Source organism: Cololabis saira, chromosome 23, assembly GCF_033807715.1.
Source record: "Cololabis saira isolate AMF1-May2022 chromosome 23, fColSai1.1, whole genome shotgun sequence".
In the NCBI taxonomy this organism is placed as follows: Eukaryota; Metazoa; Chordata; class Actinopteri; order Beloniformes; family Belonidae; genus Cololabis; species Cololabis saira.
In genome coordinates this window covers 1,966,784-1,994,530 of record NC_084609.1, presented here as the reverse complement: position 1 = coordinate 1,994,530, position 27,747 = coordinate 1,966,784, and the positions used below count along the sequence as shown (strand labels likewise).

The 27,747-nt window shown below is 36.6% G+C and overlaps 2 protein-coding genes across 4 annotated transcripts in view; both read left to right on the top strand.

The window, feature by feature from the left end:
• The window catches only part of lrp6 (low density lipoprotein receptor-related protein 6), a 64,576-nt gene extending 56,328 nt beyond the window's left edge, over positions 1-8,248 (top strand). For both annotated transcript variants that reach the window (XM_061715035.1, XM_061715036.1), the window contains 5 exons: positions 641-751; positions 2,378-2,608; positions 4,580-4,716; positions 4,787-4,884; positions 7,076-8,248. In XM_061715035.1, the coding sequence (XP_061571019.1) occupies positions 641-751; positions 2,378-2,608; positions 4,580-4,716; positions 4,787-4,884; positions 7,076-7,397 (899 nt within the window). In that variant the 3' untranslated portion in view covers positions 7,398-8,248. The remainder of the gene's footprint in view (positions 1-640; positions 752-2,377; positions 2,609-4,579; positions 4,717-4,786; positions 4,885-7,075) is intronic.
• Positions 8,249-15,165: 6,917 nt separating this feature from the next.
• tbk1 (TANK-binding kinase 1) overlaps positions 15,166-27,747 on the top strand; it is a 39,716-nt gene continuing 27,134 nt past the window's right edge. The window contains exons 1-4 of one of the 2 annotated variants that reach the window (XM_061714230.1): positions 15,166-15,210; positions 19,806-19,910; positions 23,395-23,535; positions 27,360-27,489. In XM_061714230.1, coding sequence (XP_061570214.1) covers positions 19,824-19,910; positions 23,395-23,535; positions 27,360-27,489 — 358 coding nt within the window. In that variant the 5' untranslated portion in view covers positions 15,166-15,210; positions 19,806-19,823. Of the gene's footprint in view, positions 15,211-19,805; positions 19,911-23,394; positions 23,536-23,580; positions 23,620-27,359; positions 27,490-27,747 lie in introns of those variants that run through there. The other variant, XM_061714231.1, reaches the window with a different exon arrangement.

Genomic DNA, 27,747 nt, shown 5'->3' with positions numbered 1-27,747 from the left:
GAGGGGACGAATGGGCGGTAGGGCATGCCCATATCAAAATTTCCTGAAATTTTCTAGTTATTATTATGATATAATGAGATTAGGCAGCAGCCCCAAAAAGTACACACATGTAAAGACTATGTAGAAAAAAAAAAAAAAAAAAATAAGAGACAGGAAATATAAATATATATACACTATGAAAATGAATGAATGAATGAGAGAATATTGCACATGAAAGGATGAAGAATATTGCACAGTATGAGGTAGTTTATTGGTTCAGAAAGTTCACAGCTTTGGGGAAGAATCTGTCCCTGAGTCAGGTGGAGGCAGGGCGGTGTTGTGGGAGGTGTGATTTAGCTGCTTCTACATGATTTTTGTTGGTTTATTAGTCAATGTTCAGATAATTAAATCAAGAAATAAATAGTTGTGGGAGCCTAGCCGGCTCTGCTTATTCTAGACGTCTTTCTGATGCGGTTGTGAGGAGGATTCACCTCTAATCATTGTTTTCCCTCCACAAGTGCTGTGAAACTATCTACTTGCCCTTTCCAAATAAAGAAACGATTAAAAAAAAGAAATGAATAGTTAATTTAATTGAATAAATAGATAATTTAAAATAGGTAAAATGTTATTAAAAGTAATTAACCTCTCCTCTCTCCTCCAGTGCGCTGCCCCCCCGACCAGTTCTCCTGCTCCAACGGTCAGTGCATCGGGAAACACAAGAAGTGCGACCACAACATGGACTGCAGCGACAACTCGGACGAGCTCGGCTGCTGTGAGTCTTTACTGTTTACTGTTGCTTTATCTCCAACAACCAATCACCATCAATTTAAAGAGTCAAAATATCAAAGAAAAAAAAAGCAAAACAATTTAAGTCTCATCCAGAAATAAAGAACAGCAAAATAATGTGTTGGAGAGGAAACAGGAGGAAGCTGAACGCTGATTTAGTCCTGGCCCTTCCTCACTATATCACATCATATATGCCATAGAAAATATACAAATATATTTATATATTTTATATAAAATATGAATTTATATAAAATTTATATAAAATATGGGCCGCTCGGTGGTGCAGTGAGTTAAGCAGCGGCTCATATACTGAGGCTACAGTCCTCCTGCAGCGGTCGCGGGTTCGAATCCAGCCCGCGCACCTTTGCTGCGTGTCTTCCCCGTTCTCTCTCTACCCCTTTCCAGTCTGCATCTTCAATAAAGGGCCACTAGAGCCCAAAAAAATCTTTAAAAAAAAAAAAAAAAAAAAAAAAAATTATATAAAATATATATATATATATATATAAATAAAATAAGAAAAGACAAAATAATAAAAAAAATTATAAATACAACACAAACAATTAACAAACAAAGCACAGTTTGTCATGACTTACCTGAAAAACGCCTGGTGCTTCATGGCCATATGTAATAATAATAATAATAATATGTGTGTCTGGTGACAGAATAAATTACACAAGCTAAAATGATTTGTTACTGCATGAGCTGTTGCAATTTCTTTCTTTTTTATCACTTTAAAGTCAGATTCAGACGACTTTATTAATCCCTTTGGGAGGTTCCCTCGGGGAAATTGACATCTCCATCTAACTCACTCAGCACCGTCATTTACAAATAATCAAACACCCCTAAAGCCAAACACCCGTATAAAGATAAAAAGATAAGAAAATTATAATAATAAAAAATAAAATAGAAAGTACGGTGCCATAAAAAGAATAAGGATAAAAAAGTGGATATTGAAAGGCCTATTTGAGTTATTTATTTCTTAGTTATTTCACAATAATTAATGCAGGCTTATAATTCAGGCAACAGCTCAAAAAACAGTTTAAACTAACCCAAATCAATATCAGATCGAATCAAATCCTGATAATCGATTCTGAATCTTAAGAATTGAATCGATGAGTCCGTGAACTTCTCCCAGAGCTGCTCCTCAGCCAATGTCCTTGATGTTATCAGACGGCTCGGTCAGTTCTGAAACAGGTCCACAGATGTTCCTGAGAGGGGAGGGTTAGTGGGGGCAGAGTCCCTCGTTTACATTCCACCAGGGAGATTGTGACCAGAGCGATCGGCCAAAACCGCTCTGTCAAGGCCAGATTATAGAATCAACATTATATTGGAAAGAACAGAGAGACTCAGTAATTTTCCGTCTGCCTTCAGTCTCTGGTTCATCAATGGCGACTCCAAACAGACGAATTTGTGATCAATTCCCGCCAAGCCGAGCTTCCAACTTCTCCAAGGTCTTATCCATCTTACCAATGAGCTCAAAGACGCCGCCAGCCTGCGATTCTGTTCAAGAATCACATCCAGCTTACGGCTTTGCTCCCCCAGCGTTAAAGTCTGAGTGTTTGTCGCAGAGCGTGGTCCTGGTTCTGGTTGTAAACGTGTCTCTGGTCCCCAGACCCGACGGAGGAGCCCCCTGCTCCCCCCAACAACACCATCAGCTCCATCGTGGGCGTGGTCATGGCCTCCTTCGTGGTCGGGGCCATCTACTTCGTGTGCCAGCGGGTCCTGTGTCCCCAGATGAAGGACGACGGGGAGACGGTGGCCAACGACTTCGTGGTCCACGGGCCGTCCTCGGTGCCGCTGGGCTACGTCCCCCACCCCAGCTCGCTGTCCAGCTCGCTGCCAGGTGAGGACGGGGGGACGGAGGGGACAGGGGGGATGAGGAGGTTCTGGGAGGTTCTAATACGGGGATCAGCAACCCGCGGCTCTTTAGCGCCGCCCTAGTGGCTCCTGGAGCTTTTTCCAAAATGTTTGACGTTTTTTTTCCTTTTTTTCTTTTCTTTTTTTTCTTTATTCTATTTCTTTCTTTTTTTCTCTTTTTTTCCTTTTTTTCTCCCTTTTTCCTTTTTTAATCTTTTTAATCTTTTTTATTTCGACTTTTTTCTCGACATTTCGACTTTTTTCTCGACATTTTGACTTTTTTCTCAAACATTTCGACTTTTTTCCTCGACATTTCGACTTTTTTCTCGACATTTCGACTTTTTTCTCAAACATTTCGACTTTTTTCCTCGACATTTTGACTTTTTTCTCAAACATTTCGACTTTTTTCTCGACATTTCGACTTTTTTCTCAAACATTTCGACTTTTTTTCTCGACATTTCGACTTTTTTCTCAAATATTTCGACTTTTTTCTCAAATATTTCGACTTTTTTCTTAAATATTTCGACTTTTTTCTCGACATTTTGACTTTTTTCTCGACATTTCGACTTTTTTGTCGACATTTCGACTTTTTTCTCAAATATTTCGACTTTTTTGTCGACATTTCGACTTTTTTGTCGACATTTCGACTTTTTTCTCGACATTTCGACTTTTTTCTCGACATTTCAACTTTTTTCTCAAATATTTCGACTTTTCTCGACATTTCGACTTTTTCTCAAATATTTTGACTTTTTTCTCAAATATTTTGACTTTTTTCTCAAACATTTAGACTTTTTCCTCGACATTTCGACTTTTTTCTCAAACATTTCGACTTTTTTCTCGACATTTTGACTTTTTTCTCAAACATTTCGACTTTTTTCTCGACATTTCGACTTTTTTCTCAAACATTTCGACTTTTTTCCTCGACATTTTGACTTTTTTCTCGACATTTTGACTTTTTTCTCAAACATTTAGACTTTTTCCTCGACATTTCGACTTTTTTCTCAAACATTTCGACTTTTTTCTCGACATTTTGACTTTTTTCTCGACATTTCGACTTTTTTCTCAAACATTTCGACTTTTGACATTTTGACTTTTTTCTCGACATTTCAACTTTTTTCTCAAATATTTCAACTTTTTTCTCGACATTTCAACTTTTTTCTTGACATTTTGACTTTTTTCTCAAGTATTTCGACTTTTTTCTCAACATTTCGACTTTTTTCTCAACATTTCAACTTTTTTCTCGACATTTCGACTTTTTTTCTCAAACATTTCGACTTTTTTCTCAAATATTTCGACTTTTTTCTCGACATTTCAACTTTTTTCTTGACATTTTGACTTTTTTCTCAAATATTTCGACTTTTTTCTCGACATTTCAACTTTTTTCTCGACATTTCGACTTTTTTTCTCAAACATTTCGACTTTTTTCTCAAATATTTCGACTTTTTTCTCGACATTTCAACTTTTTTCTTGACATTTTGACTTTTTTCTCAAATATTTCGACTTTTTTCTCGACATTTAAACTTTTTTTCTCAAACATTTCGACTTTTTTCTCGACATTTCAACTTTTTTTCTCAAACATTTCGACTTTTTTCTCAAATATTTCAACTTTTTTCTCGACATTTCCACTTTTTTCTCAAATATTTCGACTTTTTTCTCGACATTTCGACTTTTTTCTCAAACATTTTGACTTTTTTCTCGACAGTTTGGCTTTTTTCTCAAACATTTTGACTTTTCTATCGACATTTTGACTTTTTTCTCAACATTTCGACTTTTCATTTTTTGCGTCTCCAGACATATTAGTTTTTTGTGTTTTTGGTCCAATATGGATCTAAAACATGTTGGGTTGCCGAGCCCTGGACTAGGGGGTTCTGGACCCGTTTTGATGGTTCTGACGGTTCTGTTCTGACAGTTCTGACCCGGTTGTGAAGGTTCTGACCCGGTTGTGTCCCGTTTCCAGGCATGTCCAGAGGGAAGTCTGTGATCGGCTCCCTGAGCATCATGGGAGGAAGTTCTGGTCCTCCGTACGACCGGGCCCACGTGACCGGAGCCTCGTCCAGCAGCTCGTCCAGCACCAAGGGAACGTACTTCCCCCCGGTGAGTTCTGGTCCTGGTTCTGGTTCTGTCCCCGGCACCACGGCCCGGTTCTAACCCGCTCTGTCTGCAGATCCTGAACCCGCCGCCCTCCCCGGCCACGGTCCGGTCCCAGTACACGCTGGAGTTCGGATACTCGTCCAACAGCCCGTCCACGCACCGGTCCTACAGGTAGGCTGACCCAGTCCAACCCGGTTCCCCCGGTACCGGTTCTATTACTATTACCTATATTTAACCAGGAAACAGGATTATTTTTTTTGTTTCTTTTTTATTTTATTAATTGTTTTATTTATTTCCTTTTTTTAATTTTATTTAAACTTTTTTTTTAATTTTATTTACTGTTTTCACTTTATTTTGTTTTATGTTATTTATTTTTTATTTGTATTTTTTAAATTGTTTTTATGTATATTTTTTGTTTTTTTAATTGTTTCTTTATTGTATTTTTATTTATTTATATAAAATTTTAAATATTTATAAAACAGGGTTTTTCTTTTTTTAATTTTTTGTTATTTTTTTAATTGTTTTTTTCTTTCTTTTCTTCTTTTTTTTTTTTTTAATTTCACTTTCTTCTTTTAATTTAATTTTAACTTTTTTTTTTCCCCTGGTTTTTTCATTGTTTTTTATTTTATTAATTTTAATTTTAATTTTATTTATTTCATTTTTTTCTTTTTTTAATTTAATTTGAACTTTTTTTTAAAATTATTTTATTTATTGTTTTCACTTTATTTTATTTCACTTTATTAGAGACACATCTGGAGAAGAGGTCCATAGTACCAAAAAGAAATTATACATACACATTTATAACAATTATAGAATTATAACATACACGATATAAGACAACAACCAAAATACAATTTGTCATCATATTTGTTTTATTTCATTTATTTTTATTTTTTAAATTGTTTTTATTTATTTTTATTGTTTTTTTAATTTAATTTTAATTTATTTTTATTTTTTAATTTTATTTATTTTTATGAATGAGTGTTTACCTGATCGTGGAATTATTCTATTGGGATTTAAAATCAGAATAAACCAGCCACTTACTTGGGAATTAAGTTTAATTCTGAATGGCCATTTTCATTCAGAATTAGGTGTTTACCTGGTCATTTTTACTCATTTTAAATTGGATTTAATTTACATTTTTAATTAAGGAGGAATTAAACTTCCCATGTTAAACAGGTTTAATCTGGGTCTGAGTGTAGCGGAATGAGTGTGTACATCTTTTTTTCTTTTTTTTAATTTCTTTTTTGTTATTTTTTTATTGTTTTTTTCTTTGTTTTCTTTTTTATTCCTTTTCTTTTTTTTAATAGTTTTCTTTTTTATTTATTTTCTTTTTTTATTTTATTTTAACTCTTTGTTTTTATTTATTTTCACTTTATTACATTTTTTTTCCATTTTTTTTTATTTGTATTTGTATTTTTTACATAGCTTTTATTTATTTTTTTATTTATTTTCTTTTATTTATCTATTTAAAATCAGAATAAACCAGCCACTTCGGAATTAAGTTTAATTCTGAATGGCCATTTTCATTCAGAATTAGGTGTTTACATGGTCATTTTTACTCATTTTAAATCGGATTTAACTTAAATTTTTAATTAAAGAGAAATTAAACTTCCCATGTAAACGCACTGAGTGTTAAACAGGGTTAATCCGGGTCTGAGTGTAGCGGAATGAGTGTATACATATGTTTTTCTTTTTTTTTTTTTTGTAATTTTGTAAATGTTTTTTTTTTTCTTTTTTCTTTTTTAAATTTTCTTTTATTTATTTATTTTTATGTAATTTTATTTGTTTTCACTTTACTTTGTTTTATTTCATTTATTTTTATTTTTGAAATAGTTTTTACTTATTTATTTTGTTTTTATAAAAAAAAAAAAATTATTTGTTATTTTATTTATTTGTCTTATTTATATATTTATATTCATTCAGAATTAGGTGTTTACATGGTCATTTTTACTCATTTTAAATCGGATTTAATTAAAATTTTTAATTAAAGAGGAATTAAACTTCCCATGTAAACGCACTGTTAAACAGGGTTAAGTGTGTACATCTTTTTTTCTTTTATTTCTTTTTTAATTTTTTTATTGTTTTTTTTTTATTTTTTTAATTATTTTTTTATTTTTTTTATTTTCTTTTATTTAATTTTATGTAATTTTATTTGTTTTCACTTTACTTTGTTTTATTTCATTTATTTTTATTTTTGAAATAGTTTTTATTTATTTTGTTTTTATTGAAAAAAAAATGTATTTATTTTATTTATTTGTCTTATTTATATATTTATTTTCATTCAGAATTATGTGTTTACCTGGTAATTTTTACTCATTTTAAATGGTATTTAACTTTAATTCTACTCCCTCTCCTGCAGCTACCGGCCGTACACGTACCGCCACTTCGCCCCGCCCACCACGCCGTGCAGCACGGACGTGTGCGACAGCGACTACACGCCGGGCCGCCGCGCGCCGCTCAAGTCTGCTAGCGCGGCGGGCGGCGGCGCTAGCGCGGCTAAGGGCTACACCAGCGACCTGAACTACGACTCGGAGCCGTTCCCGCCGCCGCCCACGCCGCGCAGCCAGTACCTGTCGGCCGAGGAGAACTGCGAGAGCTGCCCGCCCTCGCCCTTCACGGAGCGCAGCTACTCGCACCACCTGTACCCGCCGCCGCCCTCGCCCTGCACGGACTCCTCGTGAGCCACGCCCCCCGGGCCCAGGCCACGCCCCCCGCGGGCCCAGGCTCCGCCCCCTCACTGTAAATAGCAATTGTGCATAAAAACGAGTGGGAGGAGCCGCCAACGAAAAAGGGAAAGAAGCCGCCGGAGCTGCAGAACATTTGTACATTTAAAAGAGAAAAAAGCATATTTATATATTTTCTATACAGTGTTTTCCTGATGACGCCGTCGAGGTTTGTATTCAGACATTTGTACATTTTTTTAAGAAAAAGGTTTTATTAAAAATCATCACAAATATAAGTTGCCTTAACGCCGGAGAGGACGAGCTAGCGACGGCTAGCGGCTAACGGCTAACGGCGGCGGGACGCTCGACTCATCCGATGCCAAATACAGAACTGCCAGCGGAGGCTCCGCCCCCAGCGCGGCTAAGCCCCGCCCCCTCCCCCGCCCCCTCCCCCGTCGCCGTGCCAACCGGATCCACAACGTGGTACTTTGATTTTACCTCCTTTAGTTTTTATCTGAAAAAACGGTTGAAACGGTTTTATGATCGGAACCGCCCAGGATGTGAGGAGCCGCCCACCTAGCGATCAATAAACCCCGCCCACCGATCGATTGATCCATCAGTTGCTGGCCACGCCCACATATCAACGGACATTTCGACTTTTTTCTCAACATTTCGACTTTTTGTCTCAAATATTTCGACTTTTTTCTCAACATTTCGACTTTTTTCTCAAATATTTCGACTTTTTTCTCAAATATTTCGACTTTTTTCTCAAATATTTCGACTTTTTTCTCAAATATTTTGACTTTTTTCTCAAATATTTTGACTTTTTTCTCAAATATTTCGACTTTTTTCTCAAATATTTTGACTTTTCTCGACATTTCGACTTTTTTCTCAAATATTTCGACTTTTTTCTCAAATATTTTGACTTTTTTCTCAAATATTTCGACTTTTTTCTCGACATTTCGACTTTTTTCTCAAATATTTCGACTTTTTTCTCGACATTTCGACTTTTTTCTCAAATATTTCGACTTTTTTCTCAAATATTTTGACTTTTTTCTCAAATATTTCGACTTTTTTCTCAAACATTTCGACTTTTTTCTCGACATTTCGACTTTTTTCTCGACATTTCGACTTTTTTCTCGACATTTCGACTTTTTTCTCAAATATTTTGACTTTTTTCTCAAATATTTTGACTTTTCTCAAATATTTTGACTTTTTTCTCAAATATTTTGACTTTTTTCTCAAATATTTTGACTTTTTTCTCGACATTTTGACTTTTTTGACATTAATCCATCAGTTGGTGGCCACGCTCACATATCAACGGACCCGACCATCAATCCATCAATAATCCTGCCCATCGTCGATGGCCCAATCAATTGGTGGCCCCGCCCATCGATCGATGACTCCGCCTTCCCATCAATGGCCTATTCGCCCATCGATCGATCAATCGTGGCCACCGAGCCGCTCTGAGATGCTGAACTAAACATCTCCAGGTGGGAGGGGGCGGAGCCTCTACCGATCAGAGGGGGCGGAGCCTCTACCGATCAGAGGGGGCGGAGCCTCTACCGATGGATCCGCCCACGACTCGTCTCATTGGCTCGTTTTCATGGAACCGCGACGAGCTAAAGAGCTTCATCTGCCTTCACTTTCACTAGTCCCCGAGGCCCCGCCCCCCCACTGAGGCCCCGCCCCTGGCGCTCTGAAGCCCCGCCCCCACTTAGGCCCCGCCCCCTGGTGCCCCGAGGCTCCGCCCCCTTTGAAACTCCCCCCCGGTGGGCGGAGCCTCGACTCACATCCTGCAGCAGCTCCGACTTCCAAAACCAAAACGTAGCGACGCTCGTTACGGAGGGGGCGGGGCCTAACGAAGCCCCGCCCCCTCCTCATCATCACGACCTCGTGCCTGAGCAGCGTAGCGTAGCGTAGCGGCGCCGCGGCGGCTAGCAGCTGCTGCAGAGTATTTTTGTACCGCGTTGTAGATACGTATTTATAAGCTCGAGGTCGAAGTTTCTTCATTCCGTCTTTTTATATTCACAATATTTTTCTACAAGAACGACAATCGAGAACAAAACCAGGTTCACGTCCGGCGTAGCGCCCGCTAGCCGCTAGCGCTGCTGCTAGCGCCGCCGCGTCTCCGTCTCGGCATCTCGTCTCCGTTTAGCTCAGAACAAGCACCAGCACGACTCGAGACAATCCAGCCCTCGCCTGACGGAGGGGGCGGGGCCTCGAGGCTGGCCCCGCCCCCTCCTCCAGGGGGCGGGGCCAGTCTCTAAGCCCCGCCCCCTCTGTTTCACGAGCGTCCAATGAAAACGGTTTCCCTCCGGTCCCGTAGTCGTTTTATATAAAGGAGAAACAAACACGATCAGCTGATCCGTCGTCTCCAGAAACGCAGACTCCTCCCACTTTTGGGGGCGGGGCCTACACGTGGGCGGGGCCTCGTCAGCCAATCAGAGCCGTATCCGGGGAGATGAATATCCCTCGGAGTCGCCGATAGATTCTTCTGGAGAAACACGTAAAAGTAAAAACACGTAAACGTAAAAACGCTAAAGCGCTAAAACGCTAGCGGAGCCGCCGCGGCAGAGAGTCGGGAAAAAACACTAAACACCAGAAAACGGAGCTACAATAGTCTCGTTTAAGAACCTTCAGGCCCGGGTTCGGTCCGGCGTCTGGTTCTGGTCGGTTAGCGGCTAATCCGTTAGCGGCTAATCCGTTAGCGTAACTGAGACGAGCTCCGACTCTCCGTCGCCCCCCGGAGGTCGAGCAGCGACGCTACGAGAAACCACGGAGGAAACCGGGCCGGAGACTCTGGAGGAGGAGCCAGAGAAGGTTCTGAGTCGGGTCGGTGTCGGGTCGTCTCGGTAAAAGAACCCGAGTTCTCGCGGTTCCGAGTTCTCGCGGTCTCGTGTAAAAACCCGACTGGAACCGAAGTGAGAACCTTGTGATTCTGATCTGGAACGTTTTCCAATCAAATGTAAAGTTCTCTGACCCGGTTCCGGACCGTTCTGAACCAGAACCAGAACCAGGTGACCCGTTCAGAACCGCCGACCCGGCCAAGAGGCTCATGGGAAAGTGGGCGGGTCCAGGAGTTCGTTGTTTCTCAATGAAAAAGCACTTTTTGTGTCCAGGGTGACCAGAACCAGAACCGTCGGTCTGGACCGGCCCGGGCCGGTTCTGTCTGGACCCGGGCCGGGCCGGGCCGGGCCGGGCCGGGCCTGTACAGAACCGGCCCGGTTCTGCCCGGTTCTACAGCCGATCAGCTGCACCATAAACTGTTGTAACTTCATCAAACGCTGATTTTCTTTCCTTTTGTTGAAAATATAAAGTGAGTGAACTTTTCCTGTGAGTCGTGTCATGATTTAACTTTTATTTTTATTTGATTTTATTATTTTGTTCATGTAAAAGACAACAATTAAAAAGATAAGAAAACAAAGCAAACAATAAAACAAAGAATTTCATACATTAATATCTTAATTACATGTGCTAAAAGGGAGTACACTGAAAAAAATAAATATAACATTTTTAAATCTGTGATATTAACAATTATAACTGAAGTTTGTTGCTTTACATGAATACATCTAGTTTTGAACTTAATCTGCATTTGTTCAAAAACAAGACATTGTGCATGTTTTCCTGAACCAGCAGTTTTTCTGTAATTAATCCCAGTAATCTTTTCATTTACACACAAACAACATATTAACTTTTCTTCTAACAATTTTAATCTATTGGGCCGATTGACCAAAGTTTAGATGAAACAAATTCTTTATTTGTTTAAGTAAAAAACCACAGTAAAAAATATCTTGCTTGATCTACTTTAAAAAAATTACGGCGACTTTTTCACATGAGATTTTTATGTAGATAAAGAAAGACTAGTCTTTGGATAAACTACTTAATTTATTTATTTTTTTCCCTTTTTCTTTTTTTTTCTTTTTTTCTTTTTTTTCTTCTTAAAGTCAACTTAATTTTGATAAAGTAAACTTAACACAAATAAGTTGACTGTACTTGCAAAATGTATTATTTACATACATAAAATTAAGTAGTTTATACAAAGACTAGTCTTTCTTTATCTACATAAAAATCTCCTGCAAAAAGTTATTTTTTTAAGTAGATCAAGCAGAATATTTGTATCAGTGTAGGAAGAAATGTAAACTTATTTAATCCTCCCCCCATTCACTAATCATTTATTAACACATTTATAATAACTAACTATACTATAATTATAGTATAGTTATAGTATAATTATACTATAATTATACTCTGCTCTGATTGAGCCTCAACCAGAAAAACCAGGAAAAAACAAGTTATATTTTATTTACTCTTGTCTAGTGATGCAGCGAATACTGAATAACAAACCGGACATGGTTCTTTGCAGTTTTTCATTTATTTTGCCTATTTTTTCACCATTGCATAAATCAAATAAATGTGATTTAGTCTTTTCAAAGAAAAAAATATTTTACAAAATTACAAGGTAGAAATATTTATTGAACATGAACAAGTGAACATTTTTTAATTTCCCAGCATTTTTTAAATATTCCAGCAGACATTAAACCAACGAGGCACAATAATTTAGAATACATAAATTAGAAAAATAATTTTTTATTTATTTCATCTTTGAGCTTACATTAGGCCGATAACTGACTGCTGAAAAATTGTAACATAGGCCTTAAAACTAAAAAAATGCACTTAATGCATTAAAGTGCATTGTAAAAAAAGTGAAAAAGAAGTGGATAAAAGAAAAAGTGTTTTTTTGCTATTTTCGGCCAAACTATTTCAGTTACCGAACATTTGGTGCATCAATAATATCAGTCACTTTTATCGTCTCATTTAACCAGATTTATTTCCAGCTGTGACGTATTTCAGATACTTTAATGACCTCTTAACTTTATACGATGAAAACTTCCACAAAGTGCAGCTACTATTATAGGGTTATAATATTATATTATTATATTACTCCTATTAATATCCTATAAGTAGGTTATTCAATAAATCATCAATCACATTTTATTATAGCACCTTCTCATCCAGGTACATGAAATACAAAGTGCTTAACATTTTGATAATATAAGCATAAAATAATCATAATAAAAACAAAAATAAAAACTGGGAGACCAAAGACCACAGACATACAATATAGTTAATTACAATGAAATAATGATAAAAGTTCAAGAATTAAGGCTTATTAATAATAATTATATAATAAAAATATAATTAAAAAATAATCCACAATAAAATATAATAAAAACACTACAAGAAATAGATAAATAAATAAAACAAATACCTCTAAAAAGTTTAAATAGAATAAAACTATAAAATTTGATGCAACATAAAAGCCAGACCAAAGATTATTAGGGTTATTAGGATTTTATTAGGATGTTACTAGGATTTTATCAGGATTATCATCTATAAAAAGCCTTAATCCCAACAGCTCAGTAAAAAGCAGTCACTCGTTTTATCATTTAACTAAAGTCTGAATTTAACCAGAAATTTGAAATTATCACCTAAAACCAGAAAAATGACAATAAACAAAACCCCAGAGGAGGAAAACTAAAGTCTCATGTCGGTGTTTTTTACTTTTACCTCCAACATTTAGTGAAAGGAAGTTCCTACTTGGAGTTTGAGTTATTTCTGTCTGGAAGTGAATATAAGTGTTTAAATCTGGACACGTCAGTAAAACTACTTATCCTTCTAAAAACCCATAAACAGGAAAAGATGATTATCGGCAGTTACATAAAGGGTCAGTTTCACTTTTGATTTCAGTAAAGATTTTATCCCCGGGGTTTTTCTTTACCGTAATAACTCTGAACTCTGAACGCGCACTCGGACCCGATTTTCTCATATTTGCCTGAAAAAACGAGTCATAAATGTGTCGACTGTCACAAACTTATAAGTACTACTACTTTATTCTCCTAATTTCCATTTTCTTTGGTCTTATTTTGGACTTAATACTGTTATTCAGGTGTTTTCAGCCGCGTGGTATTCCGTGTATTACGGTAATATTTAGGCCACGCCCCCTCGGGGCCGGATCACGTGACCAGGAAACGGCGGAATCATATTTGCCCGAAAACTCGAGTCATAAATGTGTCGACTGTCACAAACTTATGGCCAGCCGTTTTAATATTTAACAGCTGGACTGGACACGTGTTGCAGATTATCCTTAATTCAATTCTTCCTAGTCAAAAAGAGAATTTCAGAAATCTACAATTACATTCTGTCATTCATGTTTATGTGGTTTCTAATTACAGATATCTGTGATTAAGTTTTGACTAGTCAGAACAAAGTTGTAGAATCTAAAACTGGAATTATGGATAGTCATAATTTAATTGTAGATATCTAATCAAGTTATAGATATCTTGTAATTAATTAATTTAATTAGAGAATCTCAAACTGGAGATATCTTTAACTTCTATTCTTCCTAGTTAAAATGTAACTACAGATATCCTGAATTGTAGTTTTAACTCGTTAAAATTACGTTATAGATATCTAGAATTACAATTCTGACTATAGTCACGATGTAATTACAACTAGACAAAATGCAGTTGTAGAAATCTGTAAATCTGTTAATTCTGGATAGTCAAACTTAGCCATTAAATGTTAAACCGGCTTGCTATGAAAACTTACGAGTTTAGAAATAAATCTTATCAAAATGTCACATTTCTACGACGGAGTATTAGGGCCAAATTAAGACAAAAAAAATAATTGGAAATTACGAGAATAAAGTCATATAATTACGAGAATAAAATGTTAATATTATGAGAATAAAGTCGTAATTTATGAGAATAAAGTCGTAATTTATGAGAATAAAGTCGTAATATTAAATATATTATAAATATCTAAATATAACTTCACAAGATGCTCAATATTCCTCATTTTAACACACTCTTCCTGCTAGAGTTCTCATAAATTATATTCTCATAATATTACGACTTTATTCTCATAAATTACGACTTTATTCTCGTAATATTACAACTTTATTCTCACAATACGACTTTATTCTAATAATATTACGACTTTATTCTATTACGACTTTATTCTCGTAATGTTACGACTTTATTGTTGTAATATTACGACTTTATTCTCATAAATTACGACTTTATTCTCATAATATTAAGACTTTATTATCGTAATATAACGACTTTATTCTCATAAATTACGACTTTATTCTCATAAATTACGACTTTATTCTCGTAATTTTACGATTTTATTGTCGTAATTTTACGACTTTATTCTCATAAATTACGACTTTATTCTCATAAATTACGACTTTATTCTCGTAATTTTATGACTTTATTGTCATAATATTACGACTTTATTCTTATAATATTACGACTTTATTCTCGTAATGTTACGACTTTATTGTTGTAATATTACGACTTTATTCTCATAAATTACGACTTTATTCTCATAATATTAAGACTTTATTATCGTAATATAACGACTTTATTCTCATAAATTACGACTTTATTCTCATAAATTACGACTTTATTCTCGTAATTTTACGATTTTATTCTCATAATATTACGATTTTATTCTCATAATATTACGCCTTTATTCTCATATTACGACTTTATTCTCATAATATTACGACTTTACTCTCATAATATTACGACTTTATTCTCACAACATTATGATTTTATTCTGGTAATTCTACTACTTTATTCTCCTAATTTCCATTTTCTTTGGTCTTATTTTGGATTTAATACTGTTATTCAGGTGTTTTCAGCATGGTTTTCAGCCGCGTGGTATTCCGTGTATTACGGTAATATTTAGGCCACGCCCCCTCGGGGCCGGATCACGTGACCAGGAAACGGCGGAAGAAGAAGCTGCATCGACTGAGAAGGTGAGGAAACATAAACAACAGAAAAAACGCTGGATTTGGTGTAAAAACACAGAAACTTTGGCTGTTTTATCTTTTCCGTTTTAATTCCGCGTCTCGACGTGTCGGTTCCGCCGACCAAACCGAGCCGGAACCGTATTTAAATCGTTATCTGCGTTACATTCTGTTATCTTAGGCGGGTCCAGACGTCACGGGTTTCGGTGCGGTGACGTAGCAGTATTGGTGATCGATACAGGAGGGATAAGTGTTGATTATCGGTGATTCTGCTGCGTCATCGCGGCTTCTGCGCAGTTTTTTCTGCAGCTTTTGGTCGATTTTCAGGCCGCAAACAGGGAAACCCCCCCGTGACGTCATCACGTAAACAGGGAAACCCCCCCCAGCCCTGACGTCATCACGCACCCGGCACGTAAACGGCAAAGTTTTCGTTATAATTTGTAATTATATTGATCATCAGAGCTGGTAGAGGAGCCAAAAGTTGTACTAAAGTAAAAGTAGAATAATTTAGAATAATATGACTCAAGTAGAAGTAAAAAGTATCATCCAAATAATTACTTGAGGAAAAGTAAAAAACTACTCAAGTACTGAGTAACTGTTGAGTAACGTCTGATTTATTTTTTAAAACAACCATTCAAACAGACAAAAGTACAAAATAATCATCTTCAGGTAAATCAAATCAATAAAATAAATTAAAATTAATAAAAAATAGCTTAAATTAAAATAATCTTAAAGTAAATTCAAGTACTTTAATAAATCATAAAATAATAACAGAATAAAAAATAAATTAATGTTGAAATACAATTTCTAGAAAAAAGTCTAAATGTCGAAATTAATGTTGAAAAACAATTTCAAGAATAAAGTCGAAATTTTGTGTATAAAGTTGAAATACATTTCAAATTTTTTCTCGAAATTGTACTTCAACTTTATTCTCGACATTTAGACTTTTTTCTCGACATTTCAACGTTATTCACAAAATTTTAACATATTAATTTTTTACATATTAACATTTTAATAATCATCTTCAGGCAAATTAAATCAATGAAATTAATTAAAATTAATAAAAAATAGCTTAAATTAAAATAATCTTAAAGTAAATTCAAGTACTTTAATACATAATAAAATAGATAAAATAATAACAGAATAAAAAAATTAATTAAAATTATTAAAAAATAGCTTAAATTAAAATACTATTCAAGTACTTTAATAAATAATAAAATAAAATAACAGAATAAAAAATTAATTAAAATTTATAAAAAAGAGCTTAAATTAAAATACTCTTCAAGTACTTTAATAACTAATAAAATAAAATAACAGAATAGAAAAATAAATTAAAATTAATAAAAATAGCTTAAATTAAAATACTCTTCAAGTACTTTAATAAATAATAAAATAAAATAATAACAGAATAAAAAAATAATTTAAAATTAATAAAAAAATAGCTTAAATTAAAATACTCTTCAAGTACTTTAATAAAATAAAATAACAGAATAAAAAATAAATTAAAATTAATAAAAATAGCTTAAATTAAAATACTCATCAAGTACTTTAATAACTAATAAAATAAAATAATAACAGAATAAAAAAAATAATTAAAATTATTAAAAAATTGCTTAAATTAAAATACTCTTCAAGTACTTTAATAAATAATAAAATAAAATAATAACAGAATAAAAAAATAAATTAAGCAGAAGTAGCACAAACTTTCCAGCCTTTGTTCTTTTCTTTTTTAACCAGAACTAGAACAAACATGAACTCATAGAAACTCTGTGTGTGTTTGAGTCTGTGTAAATGTGACAAAACATGCAAAAACTAACATTTTTCCCAAAGAATCACCAGTGATGTCATGAGATTGACGCGTACGCGGATAAAAGGGATAAAAGAAAAGTAACAGCTCAACGTAGCCTAATGTAGCGGAGTAAGAGTAACAGTTTCTTCTTCACAAATCTACTCAAGTAAAAGTAAAAAGTATAGTGATTCAAAACTACTACTAAAAGTACAACATTTCCCAAAACTTACTCAGGTAAATGTAACAGAGTAAATGGAACTCGTTACCTCTGCTGATCATATATGATTATATACATTATATATGATTATATATGACTTTATACTATATTAGTATAACAGACTATTTATTATACTGTATGTTTATAGTATATTTATTCAGTTTACAGTACACTTGTTCAGTTTCAGTTTCTTTTTGACTATATTTTTACATTTTTTATAGTTATAATTTCTTTATCGTTTATTTAGTCTGAGTTCATGTTGTCCGACTTTGAGCTGCTGTAGAACCTGAATTTCCCTCTGGGGATCAATACATTTTATCATGTACCGGTATGTATGTATAATATATATATATATATATATATATATATATATATAGAATAGAAAGCCTTTATTATCATTCTAATGGTACAATGAGATTAGGCAGCAGCTCAGTAAAAGTGCAAACATGCAAATACTATTTAAACAAATACTATTTAAACAAAGACTATTTAAACAAAGACTGTGTAAACAAAGACTGTTAAACAACAACATGAGAAACAGGAAACACAAATATAAATACACTATGAAGATGAGTGAATGAGAGAACAATGATGCACATGGATGTGTAAGAATAGTGTGAGGAGTTTATTGGTTGAGAAAGTTCAGCTTTGGGGAATAATCTGTCCCTGAGTGTGTTTGTTCTGAATCTCCTGCCAGAGGAAACAGGTCAGAGAAACCGGGGCAAAGTCGACAAACTAATAACAAAACCAACGTTTCAAACCAAAAGCAAAATCAAACTGGATTAAACTGGAACATGTTTGTTTCCATGAAATCCAGCTCTGAGTGAACAGAACACTTTTATTATTCTCAGGTTAATGCAGTACACTTCCATATATATATATATATATATATATATATATATATATTAGGGCTGTGCGATTAATCGATTTTAAATCGAAAATCGGGTTTTCGGAGAAAAAAATCGGGATTTTATTTTTGTCCAAAATCGCCCAGCCCTGATATATATATATATACCCCTATATATATATGGCATACGGCGTACCCTACGCCGTAGGCTACGGCGTAGGGTGTGCGTCGCCGCGTACCCTACGGCGTACCCTACGGCGTACCCTACGGCGTACCCTACGGCGTACCCTACGGCGTAGGGTACGGCGTACCCTACGGCGTAGGGCTGCGTCGATAACGTGGCAGCTCCGTGGCGACCGAGAAGGAGACGCGCCTGCCGGGGAAGCTGAGCCGCGGAGCCGCGGAGGTGCAGCTTCCCCGGGAGCCGCAGATGATCTACAGGTTAGAATGCTTATGAATGTGGTCGAAAACGCAGATCTTCGGTTACGTGTGGAAGGGTTTTTTTAAAAAACGATGTAATGTGGATGCAAATTTTTTTATAAACGGAGGGGGTAAATATTCGGTTTTAAAAATACCCGGCTACGTGTGGACGGGGTCTTAGTCGCTGACGCTCGCTCGCGTGCAGTTAGGACACGGTGTGAACGGCCGGTTGAGTTGGAGTTCCTTTGTCAGACCTCCCGCAATAACAGCAAGCGCAGCGTTCCTTTGTTTCACATCAGCTGTGAGACGATCAGCATCGTCACAGATCAGCAGCGTTGTCATGGAGACGATCAGCATAGTCACAGATCAGCAGCGTTGTCATGGAGACGATCAGCATAGTCACAGATCAGCAGCGTTGTCATGGAGACGATCAGCATAGTCACAGATCAGCAGCGTTGTCATGGAGACGATCAGCATAGTCACAGATCAGCAGCGTTGTCATGGAGACGATCAGCATAGTCACAGATCAGCAGCGTTGTCATGGAGACGATCAGCATAGTCACAGATCAGCAGCGTTGTCATGGAGACGATCAGCAGCGTCACAGATCAGCAGCGTTGTCATGGAGACGATCAGCAGCGTCACAGATCAGCAGCGTTGTCATGGAGACGATCAGCAGCGTCACAGATCAGCAGCGTTGTCATGGAGACGATCAGCATAGTCACAGATCAGCAGCGTTGTCATGGAGACGATCAGCATAGTCACAGATCAGCAGCGTTGTCATGGAGACGATCAGCAGAGTCACAGATCAGCAGCGTTGTCATGGAGACGATCAGCATAGATCACAGATCAGCAGCGTTGTCCTGGAGACGATCAGCATAGTCACAGATCAGCAGCGTTGTCATGGAGACGATCAGCAGAGTCACAGATCAGCAGCGTTGTCATGGAGACGATCAGCATAGTCACAGATCAGCAGCGTTGTCATGGAGCCTCAACTTCTTCCACCTTACGATAACAACATACACTGGGCACGCCGCACATTTTGAACAAATATTACACGTTTCTATAACTTTATATAACCATTAGCCTAATGGTGGTGAAAATCCGGTCAATATAAATGGACGTCGAGTAAAAACTGGTTTCAGAACAAGTTCAGGTTCGTTTTCACCTGAACTTTTAGTCTTTTCTATTGGAACATTTACGATGAATCTCTGGGACTCCAGAGGGCACGCTGGGGTACTGGTATATTCTGGTGTATTGATCAGTCCTAGTATATTGATCAGTCCTGGTGTATTGATCAGTCCTGTATTGATAAATCTCCTCATGTCTGCAGGACCAATCATCTTCCAGGATGCAGAGCACCACCAACTACCTGTGGCTGATCTCAGACCTGCTGGGTCAGGGAGCCACGGCTAACGTGTACCGGGGACGACACAAGGTAGGACTGGTTCTGGTTCTGGTTCTGGTTCTGGTTCTGGTTCTGGTTCTGGATCAGTGGCCACGGTTACATGATATTTTTTAATTCAGAATTAATTATTCCGAATTAAATAATTCAGAATTAAACTATTTTCCTCCGAGTTTACATGGAAACAGTAATTCTGAATTGAGGTTTTCATGGAAAACACGTTTGATGGTCTTTCTCCAATTCCTTTTTTTATTGTTCTTTTTTATTTTTTTATTTTATTTTATTTTATTTTATTTTATTTTATTTTATTTTATTTTATTTTATTTTTATTTATTGTTTTCACTTTATTTTATTTTATTTGTTTTATTTCATTTATATTTATTTTTTAATTGTTTTTATTTTTTTATTTATTTTTAAATTTTTGTTATTTTATTTTTTTATTTTATTTTTATTTTATTGTATTTTATTTCTTTCTTTATTTTTCTGAATGAGTGTATAAATGATCACAGAATTATTCTATTCTGATTTAAAATCAGAATAAACCAGCCACTTACTTCTGAATTAAGTTTAATTCAGAATGGCTGTTTTCATTCAGAATAAGGTGTTTACACGGTCATTTTTACTCATTTTAAATCTGATTTAATTTGTAAACACTGAGTGAATCCAGCGTTGTTCCAACTCTCACTAACATCAGGTGTAGCTGTCGCTGGAATCTAAAAGGACTGTTACCTCCTCTACTTTTTACTGGTGGATTCATGGAAGACGAATGATTTAAAATGTATTTTTATAGTTCCAACTGCATGATATTCTGAGTAATTATGAATGAGTTGAATAAAGTTACTTGTTTTGTTTGGGTTTATATGTTTTCTCCTGCTCCTTATAACCCGGTCATTGATATTTAATTTAATTTAATTTAATTTAATTTAATTTAATTTAATTTAATTTAATTTAATTTAATTTAATTTAATTTAATTTAATTCAAATCACCTTATTTATCCCCTAGGGGTTCATTAAAAGGCATGACAGCAGCTTAAGAACATACAAACACATGTTTTAAAGTGCACTCATCTTTCTGGGTCTAAAAAAGGTTAAGGTGAGTAAAAAAAACAAAACAAATAGATTTAAACTAATAATAAATTAGATTTTATAGATTACATGCAAGAGAGAGGGAGTTCTGCTAGTAATCTGGGCTGCAGAGTTCTGATCCAGTTCTGAAGGGACTTTTCCTGTAAACCAACCAGGGGAATTACAGGAATGGAGACGGGGGCGTGGCCAAAGGGGGGCGTGGCCAAAGGGGGGCGTGGTCAGAGGGGCGTGGTCAGTTGGCGGTGGGCGGGGCCAGGGGGCGTGGTCAGGGCGTGGACCAAGATTAGATTAGATTCAACTTTATTGTCATCGCAGATGTCAAAGCAGTTCTTATGCAGTGAAATAAACACATATATACATAAATATATACATACATATGTATGTACATAGTGCAGATTATAAATAACTGTTGTTATAAGGTTATAGTTTTTTGAAACTTCATCCCTTTCAAACAGGAAATATTTATTTACATATAGATTTGTCTCTTTAATTTGCTTTTTTTGCTTATGGTTTTCTTTGTTTTTTTCGGTATATACATTTTATGTATTCTGATTATTTAGTTTTTGTTTTAACCTGTTTGAATAAATAAATAAATACATGAAATAAGGTGCAGGTCAGCAGGAATGAATGATAATAATAAATATTATGAACAGATGTGATTATAGGATTGACACAGATTTCAGTTACAGTTTATACATGGATGATTGAAGATAATATTTACATGAGTGAGGCAGCTGTGATAGACGGGAGATGTAACTAAATGAAAGCTGAGAGAGACGTTGTTAATCTGGAACTGGGTCGACACCAGACTCTCAGCCCGGGGAGAAACGAGACACTCACAGAAATAGAAGTTATTTATCCTTTACTGCCGACCAGCAGGACCTTTAATCACTGAGCTGGAGGAAGTTGTAGGAGTAGAGAATCAGATCAGAGTTCCTGTAGAACAGGGTCTTCAACCGGGGTCCACGACCCCTAGGGGGCCGCGGAGGAACTGCAGGGATCCTGCAACTTAACAAGGAATAAAGGAGATTTTAACCTAAATAAATTGAGAGGAAAAAATAAATAAAAAAATATATATATATATGTATATGTATATATATATATATATATATATATATATATATATATATATATATATATATATATATATATATATATATATATATAATAAAATATAATAATAATAAAATAATAATATTATTATAATATAATATTCTATATATAATATTGTTATAATATAAGATTTATATATAATATTGACAATATAATATAATAATAAAATAACTCCATTAACAGGTGATAATAATCTACTTTTGACAATAACTATTTAGTCTCCAACTCTACATAAATGATTCAATGACGTGAGTCATGTGACTAATGAAACTTTAGAGCAGAAAAACTATTTAACTAGTTAGACCTGAAGGATAAATTAACTTTATTTCATATTTAACTAGTTAGACCTGAAGGATAAATTAGTGACGATAACGAACCTAAAGCTGGAGATTGTAACGTTCCAGCTCGGCCTAACGTAACTAACGTTACTAACGTTACTAACGTTACTAACGTTACTAACGTTACTAACGTTAGTTACGTTAGTAACGTTAGTAACGTTAGTAACGTTAGTAACGTTAGTAACGTTACTAACGTTAGTAATGTTACTAACGTTACTCCTTCCACGTCTGACGAGGACAAAGTTTCATCAACCGTAAACACGTGTAGATAATAACCCAGTCAGGAACTATAGAAGCAGAATAAAACACATTCTAAAGTTATTATTATTATAACCCAGTCAGGAACTGGAGAATAAGGTGAATAAGCAGAATAAAACACATTCAAACGTTATTATAAACCAGGATTAAAACTTGACACACTTGACGGTAGAGCAGGGTGTCGTCTGCATAGCAGTGAATATCAACGCTACGGTTCTGGAAAATCCAGCTGAGAGGAACAAGGTTTAAGATAAACCCTAGAGGGCCCAGTACTGAACCCTGGGGTGCACCAGAGGAGAGAACAGTGCAGCCAGAGACGTGGTTTAAACCGGGGTTTGTTTTTCCAACTTTTTTTATTGGGTTTTGCAGATTTATACAATTATTTTAAAACATTTACAGAGTTAAGCTTACATTTTTCTTTAAGGAAAAACAACAGAAAAAGACAGTGGTCACTTAAGTTTTGCAGCATACCCGAACAATTTATATACAACTAGAACAACCACAATAAAATAATTAGATAGATAAATAAATAAAATAAATAAATAGATAAATAAAATAAAACTACAACAGGAATGGACAATTACAAAAAAAAAAAAAAAAATTGTAATGAAAATTATTAATTAAATTTAAAATAAAAAAAAGTTTTAGAGGTTTTTCCAGCGTTGGGTTTTAACTACGTTTTTCCACCATTGGAGGCTGACGGTGCGTTCGTGTCCCCCCAGAAAACGGGAGACCTGTACGCCGTGAAGGTTTTCAACAACCTGAGTTTCCTGCGGCCGCTGGACGTCCAGATGAGAGAGTTCGAGGTTCTGAAGAAACTCAACCACAAGAACATCGTCAAGCTGTTCGCCGTGGAGGAGGAGGTTAGTGTTTACCGTTGTTATTTACCGTTATAGTTTAACTTTAACCACAAGAACATCGTCAAGCTGTTCGCCGTGGAGGAGGAGGTTAGTGTTTACCGTTATAGTTTAACTCTAAACACAAGAACATCGTCAAGCTGTTCCCGTGGAGGAGGAGGTTAGTGTTTACCGTTGTTATTTAACGTTATAGTTTAACTTTAACCACAAGAACATCGTCTGCTGTTCCCGTGGAGGAGGAGGTTAGTGTTTACCGTTGTTATTTACCGTTATAGTTTAACCACAAGAACATCGTTAAGCTGTTCGCCGTGGAGGAAGAGGTTAGTGTTTATCATTGTTATTTACCGTTATAGTTTAACTCTAAACACAAGAACATCGTCAAGCTGTTCCCGTGGAGGAAGAGGTTAGTGTTTACCGTTGTTATTTAACTCTAACCACGTGGAGGAAGAGGTCGGTATCTGTCGGTATCTTAGACCTGGTTGTTACAATGGTGTTTATCACCGTATACCGGCCACGTTCATGTGTGACGGACCCGTGACCCGTCTACGGGCACCGCAACCATCAGAAGATTTTGCTAAAATAAGGCCTTTAAATGTCTTAATTGGTCTTAAATCTAAATCCAAGGGTCTTAATTTATGAATCTTAATTTTAGAGGGAATTTATCCAGGCATCAAATGAAGAGTTTTCTTACACTTTGAAAAGCAAAAGTTTATTTAATGGTTTAAAGGAGAAATAAACCTGTTTACAGTTGTTAGACGCCTCAGTCAGGGTTGCCAGGTTGGGCGGGTTTCAGCCCAGGTTGATAAAACCTGGGCTGTTTTTCCTGGTTTTTACTAAATATTTAGGAGAAATTATTAACAAAAAGGTTTCCTTTACTCCAGAGAAAAGTCAAAACTTACACAGTAAAATCACTAATATTTTATCTGCTTGAATCTGCTCAATTTAATTGTAACCTTTAATTGGAGCCTGAACTTTTTTTGGCTTCATTCTCTTATGACTTCAAATTTATTACGCATTTAATGATTTTTTTGTTTTTTTTAGAGAGATATTTATTGAGGGCAATAAGAAACTAATAAGATTTACAATAACAATAGAAATATCAATATTTTCCCCTTTTTAACTTTTCATAAAAATAATTAAACAAAAATTAATAAATAATAATAAGAAGAAAGAAAAAAATAAATATATATAAATAAATACAACAACACACCTCTCCCCTTCCCTCCCTCACACGGTCAATAATTACATGATTCAAAATCATTTAGCTTCTTTTCACATATGCATAACAATATAGGAGCAAATGAATAATAAAGTAAATAATCAAGTCCTGAATAAACTTATTTACGGTTTTAATATAAAGAAAGTTTGATTCGGGCGGGTTTTTTATTATTTCTGCGGGTTTTACATCACGTTTGGGCTGGATCCTGTCAGATCTGGCAACCTCGTCCTCAGCGCTGGATTTCCTAGTCTCTGTAGCCTCGAAACAAAGCCAGTAAATATGGTAAATGTGAATTTAGAGACAAAAGGCCTTCAATAAGGTCCGTATTCACACCTCCTAAACAAATACAGCAAAGTGAAGGAAGAGAAAAGGCAGCAGAGCGTCATCATCGCCACGGAAACAAGACGATGGACTCAGATCTGCAACCGAGACCTGAGCACCAAACACCTCCGTGGGTTTTTGATCCCTGAGTTGTGTCTGCAGGTGTTTTTGTGTCCTGAGTTGTGTCTGCAGGTGTATTTGTGTCCCTGAGTTGTGTCTGCAGGTGTATTTGTGTCCCTGAGTTGTGTTTCCAGGTGTATTTGTGTCCCTGAGTCATGTCTGCAGGTGTTTTTGTGTCCCTGGGTTGTGTTTCCAGGTGTTTTTGTGTCCTGAGTTGTGTCTGCAGGTGTATTTGTGTCCCTGAGTTGTGTCTGCAGGTGTATTTGTGTCCCTGAGTTGTGTTTCCAGGTGTATTTGTGTCCCTGAGTCATGTCTGCAGGTGTTTTTGTGTCCCTGACTTGTGTCTGTAGGTGTTTTTGTGTCCCTGAGTTGTGTTTCCAGGTGTATTTGTGTCCCTGAGTCATGTCTGCAGGTGTTTTTGTGTCCCTGACTTGTGTCTGTAGGTGTTTTTGTGTCCCTGAGTTGTGTCTGCAGGTGTTTTTGTGTCCCTGAGTTGTGTTTCCAGGTGTTTTTGTGTCCTGAGTCTTGTCTGCAGGTGTTTTTGTGTCCCTGAGTCTTGTCTGCAGGTGTTTTTGTGTCCCTGAGTTTTGTCTGCAGGTGTTTTTGTGTCCTGAGTTGTGTCTGCAGGTGTATTTGTGTCCCTGAGTTGTGTCTGCAGGTGTTTTTGTGTCCCTGAGTTGTGTCTGCAGGTGTTTTTGTGTCCTGAGTTGTGTCTGCAGGTGTTTTTGTGTCCCTGAGTTGTGTCTGCAGGTGTTTTTGTGTCCCTGAGTTGTGTCTGCAGGTGTTTTTGTGTCCCTGAGTCTTGTCTGCAGGTGTTTTTGTGTCCCTGAGTTGTGTCTGCAGGTGTTTTTGTGTCCCTGAGTCTTGTCTGCAGGTGTTTTTGTGTCCCTGAGTTGTGTCTGCAGGTGTTTTTGTGTCCCTGAGTCTTGTCTGCAGGTGTTTTAAATGTCCCTGAGTTGTGTCTGCAGGTGTATTTGTGTCCCTGAGTTGTGTCTGCAGGTGTTTTTGTGTCCCTGAGTTGTGTCTGCAGGTGTTTTTGTGTCCCTGAGTCTTGTCTGCAGGTGTTTTTGTGTCCTGAGTTGTGTCTGCAGGTGTATTTGTGTCCCTGAGTTGTGTCTGCAGGTGTTTTTGTGTCCCTGAGTTGTGTCTGCAGGTGTTTTTGTGTCCCTGAGTTGTGTCTGCAGGTGTATTTGTGTCCCTGAGTTGTGTCTGCAGGTGTTTTTGTGTCTCTGAGTCTTGTCTGCAGGTGTATTTGTGTCCCTGAGTTGTGTCTGCAAGTGTTTTTGTGTCCCTGAGTCTTGTCTGCAGGTGTTTTTGTGTCCTGAGTTGTGTCTGCAGGTGTATTTGTGTCCCTGAGTTGTGTCTGCAGGTGTTTTTGTGTCCCTGAGTTGTGTCTGCAGGTGTTTTTGTGTCCCTGAGTCTTGTCTGCAGGTGTATTTGTGTCCCTGAGTCTTGTCTGCAGGTGTTTTTGTGTCCCTGAGTCTTGTCTGCAGGTGTTTTTGTGTCCTGAGTTGTGTCTGCAGGTGTATTTGTGTCCCTGAGTTGTGTCTGCAGGTGTTTTTGTGTCCCTGAGTTGTGTCTGCAGGTGTTTTTGTGTCCCTGAGTCTTGTCTGCAGGTGTATTTGTGTCCCTGAGTCTTGTCTGCAGGTGTTTTTGTGTCCCTGAGTCTTGTCTGCAGGTGTTTTTGTGTCCCTGAGTTGTGGCTGCAGGTGTTTTTGTGTCCCTGAGTCTTGTCTGCAGGTGTTTTTGTGTCCCTGAGTTGTGTTTACAGGTGTTTTTGTGTCCCTGAGTTGTGTTTCCAGGTGTTTGTGTGTCCTGAGTTGTGTCTGCAGGTGTTTTTGTGTCCCCGAGTCTTGTCTGCAGGTGTTTTTGTGTCCCTGAGTTGTGTCTGCAGGTGTTTTTGTGTCCCTGAGTTGTGTCTGCAGGTGTTTTTGTGTCCCTGAGTCTTGTCTGCAGGTGTTTTTGTGTCCCTGAGTTGTGTTTCCAGGTGTTTTTGTGTCCTGAGTCATGTCTGCAGGTGTTTTTGTGTCCCTGAGTTGTGTTTCCAGGTGTTTTTGTGTCCTGAGTCATGTCTGCAGGTGTTTTTGTGTCCCTGAGTCTTGTCTGCAGGTGTTTTTGTGTCCCTGAGTCATGTCTGCAGGTCTATTAATGTCTTCCTCGTCTCTCTCAGTCCAACACCCGTCACAAGGTCCTGGTGATGGAGTACTGTCCCTGCGGGAGTCTCTACACCGTCCTGGAGGAACCGTCCAACGCCTACGGACTCCCGGAGGACGAGTTCCTCATCGTCCTGCACGACGTCGGTCAGTGTTTATATAGTTAGATATTATACACATATGCGTCTGTCTACAGCTGTTTATGTACCGTATTGGCCTGAATATAAGACAGTGTTTTTTGCATTGAAATAAGACTGAAAAAGTGGGCGTCGTCTTCCATTTGGGGTCTAGACGTTATACCCATTCACAACACTAGATGGAGCCAGATATCTTTAAAGCAGATACTGAACTCAACTCCCCAGGCCAAAGGAACCCCTGTCACGAAGAAGAAAAATAAAAACAGTG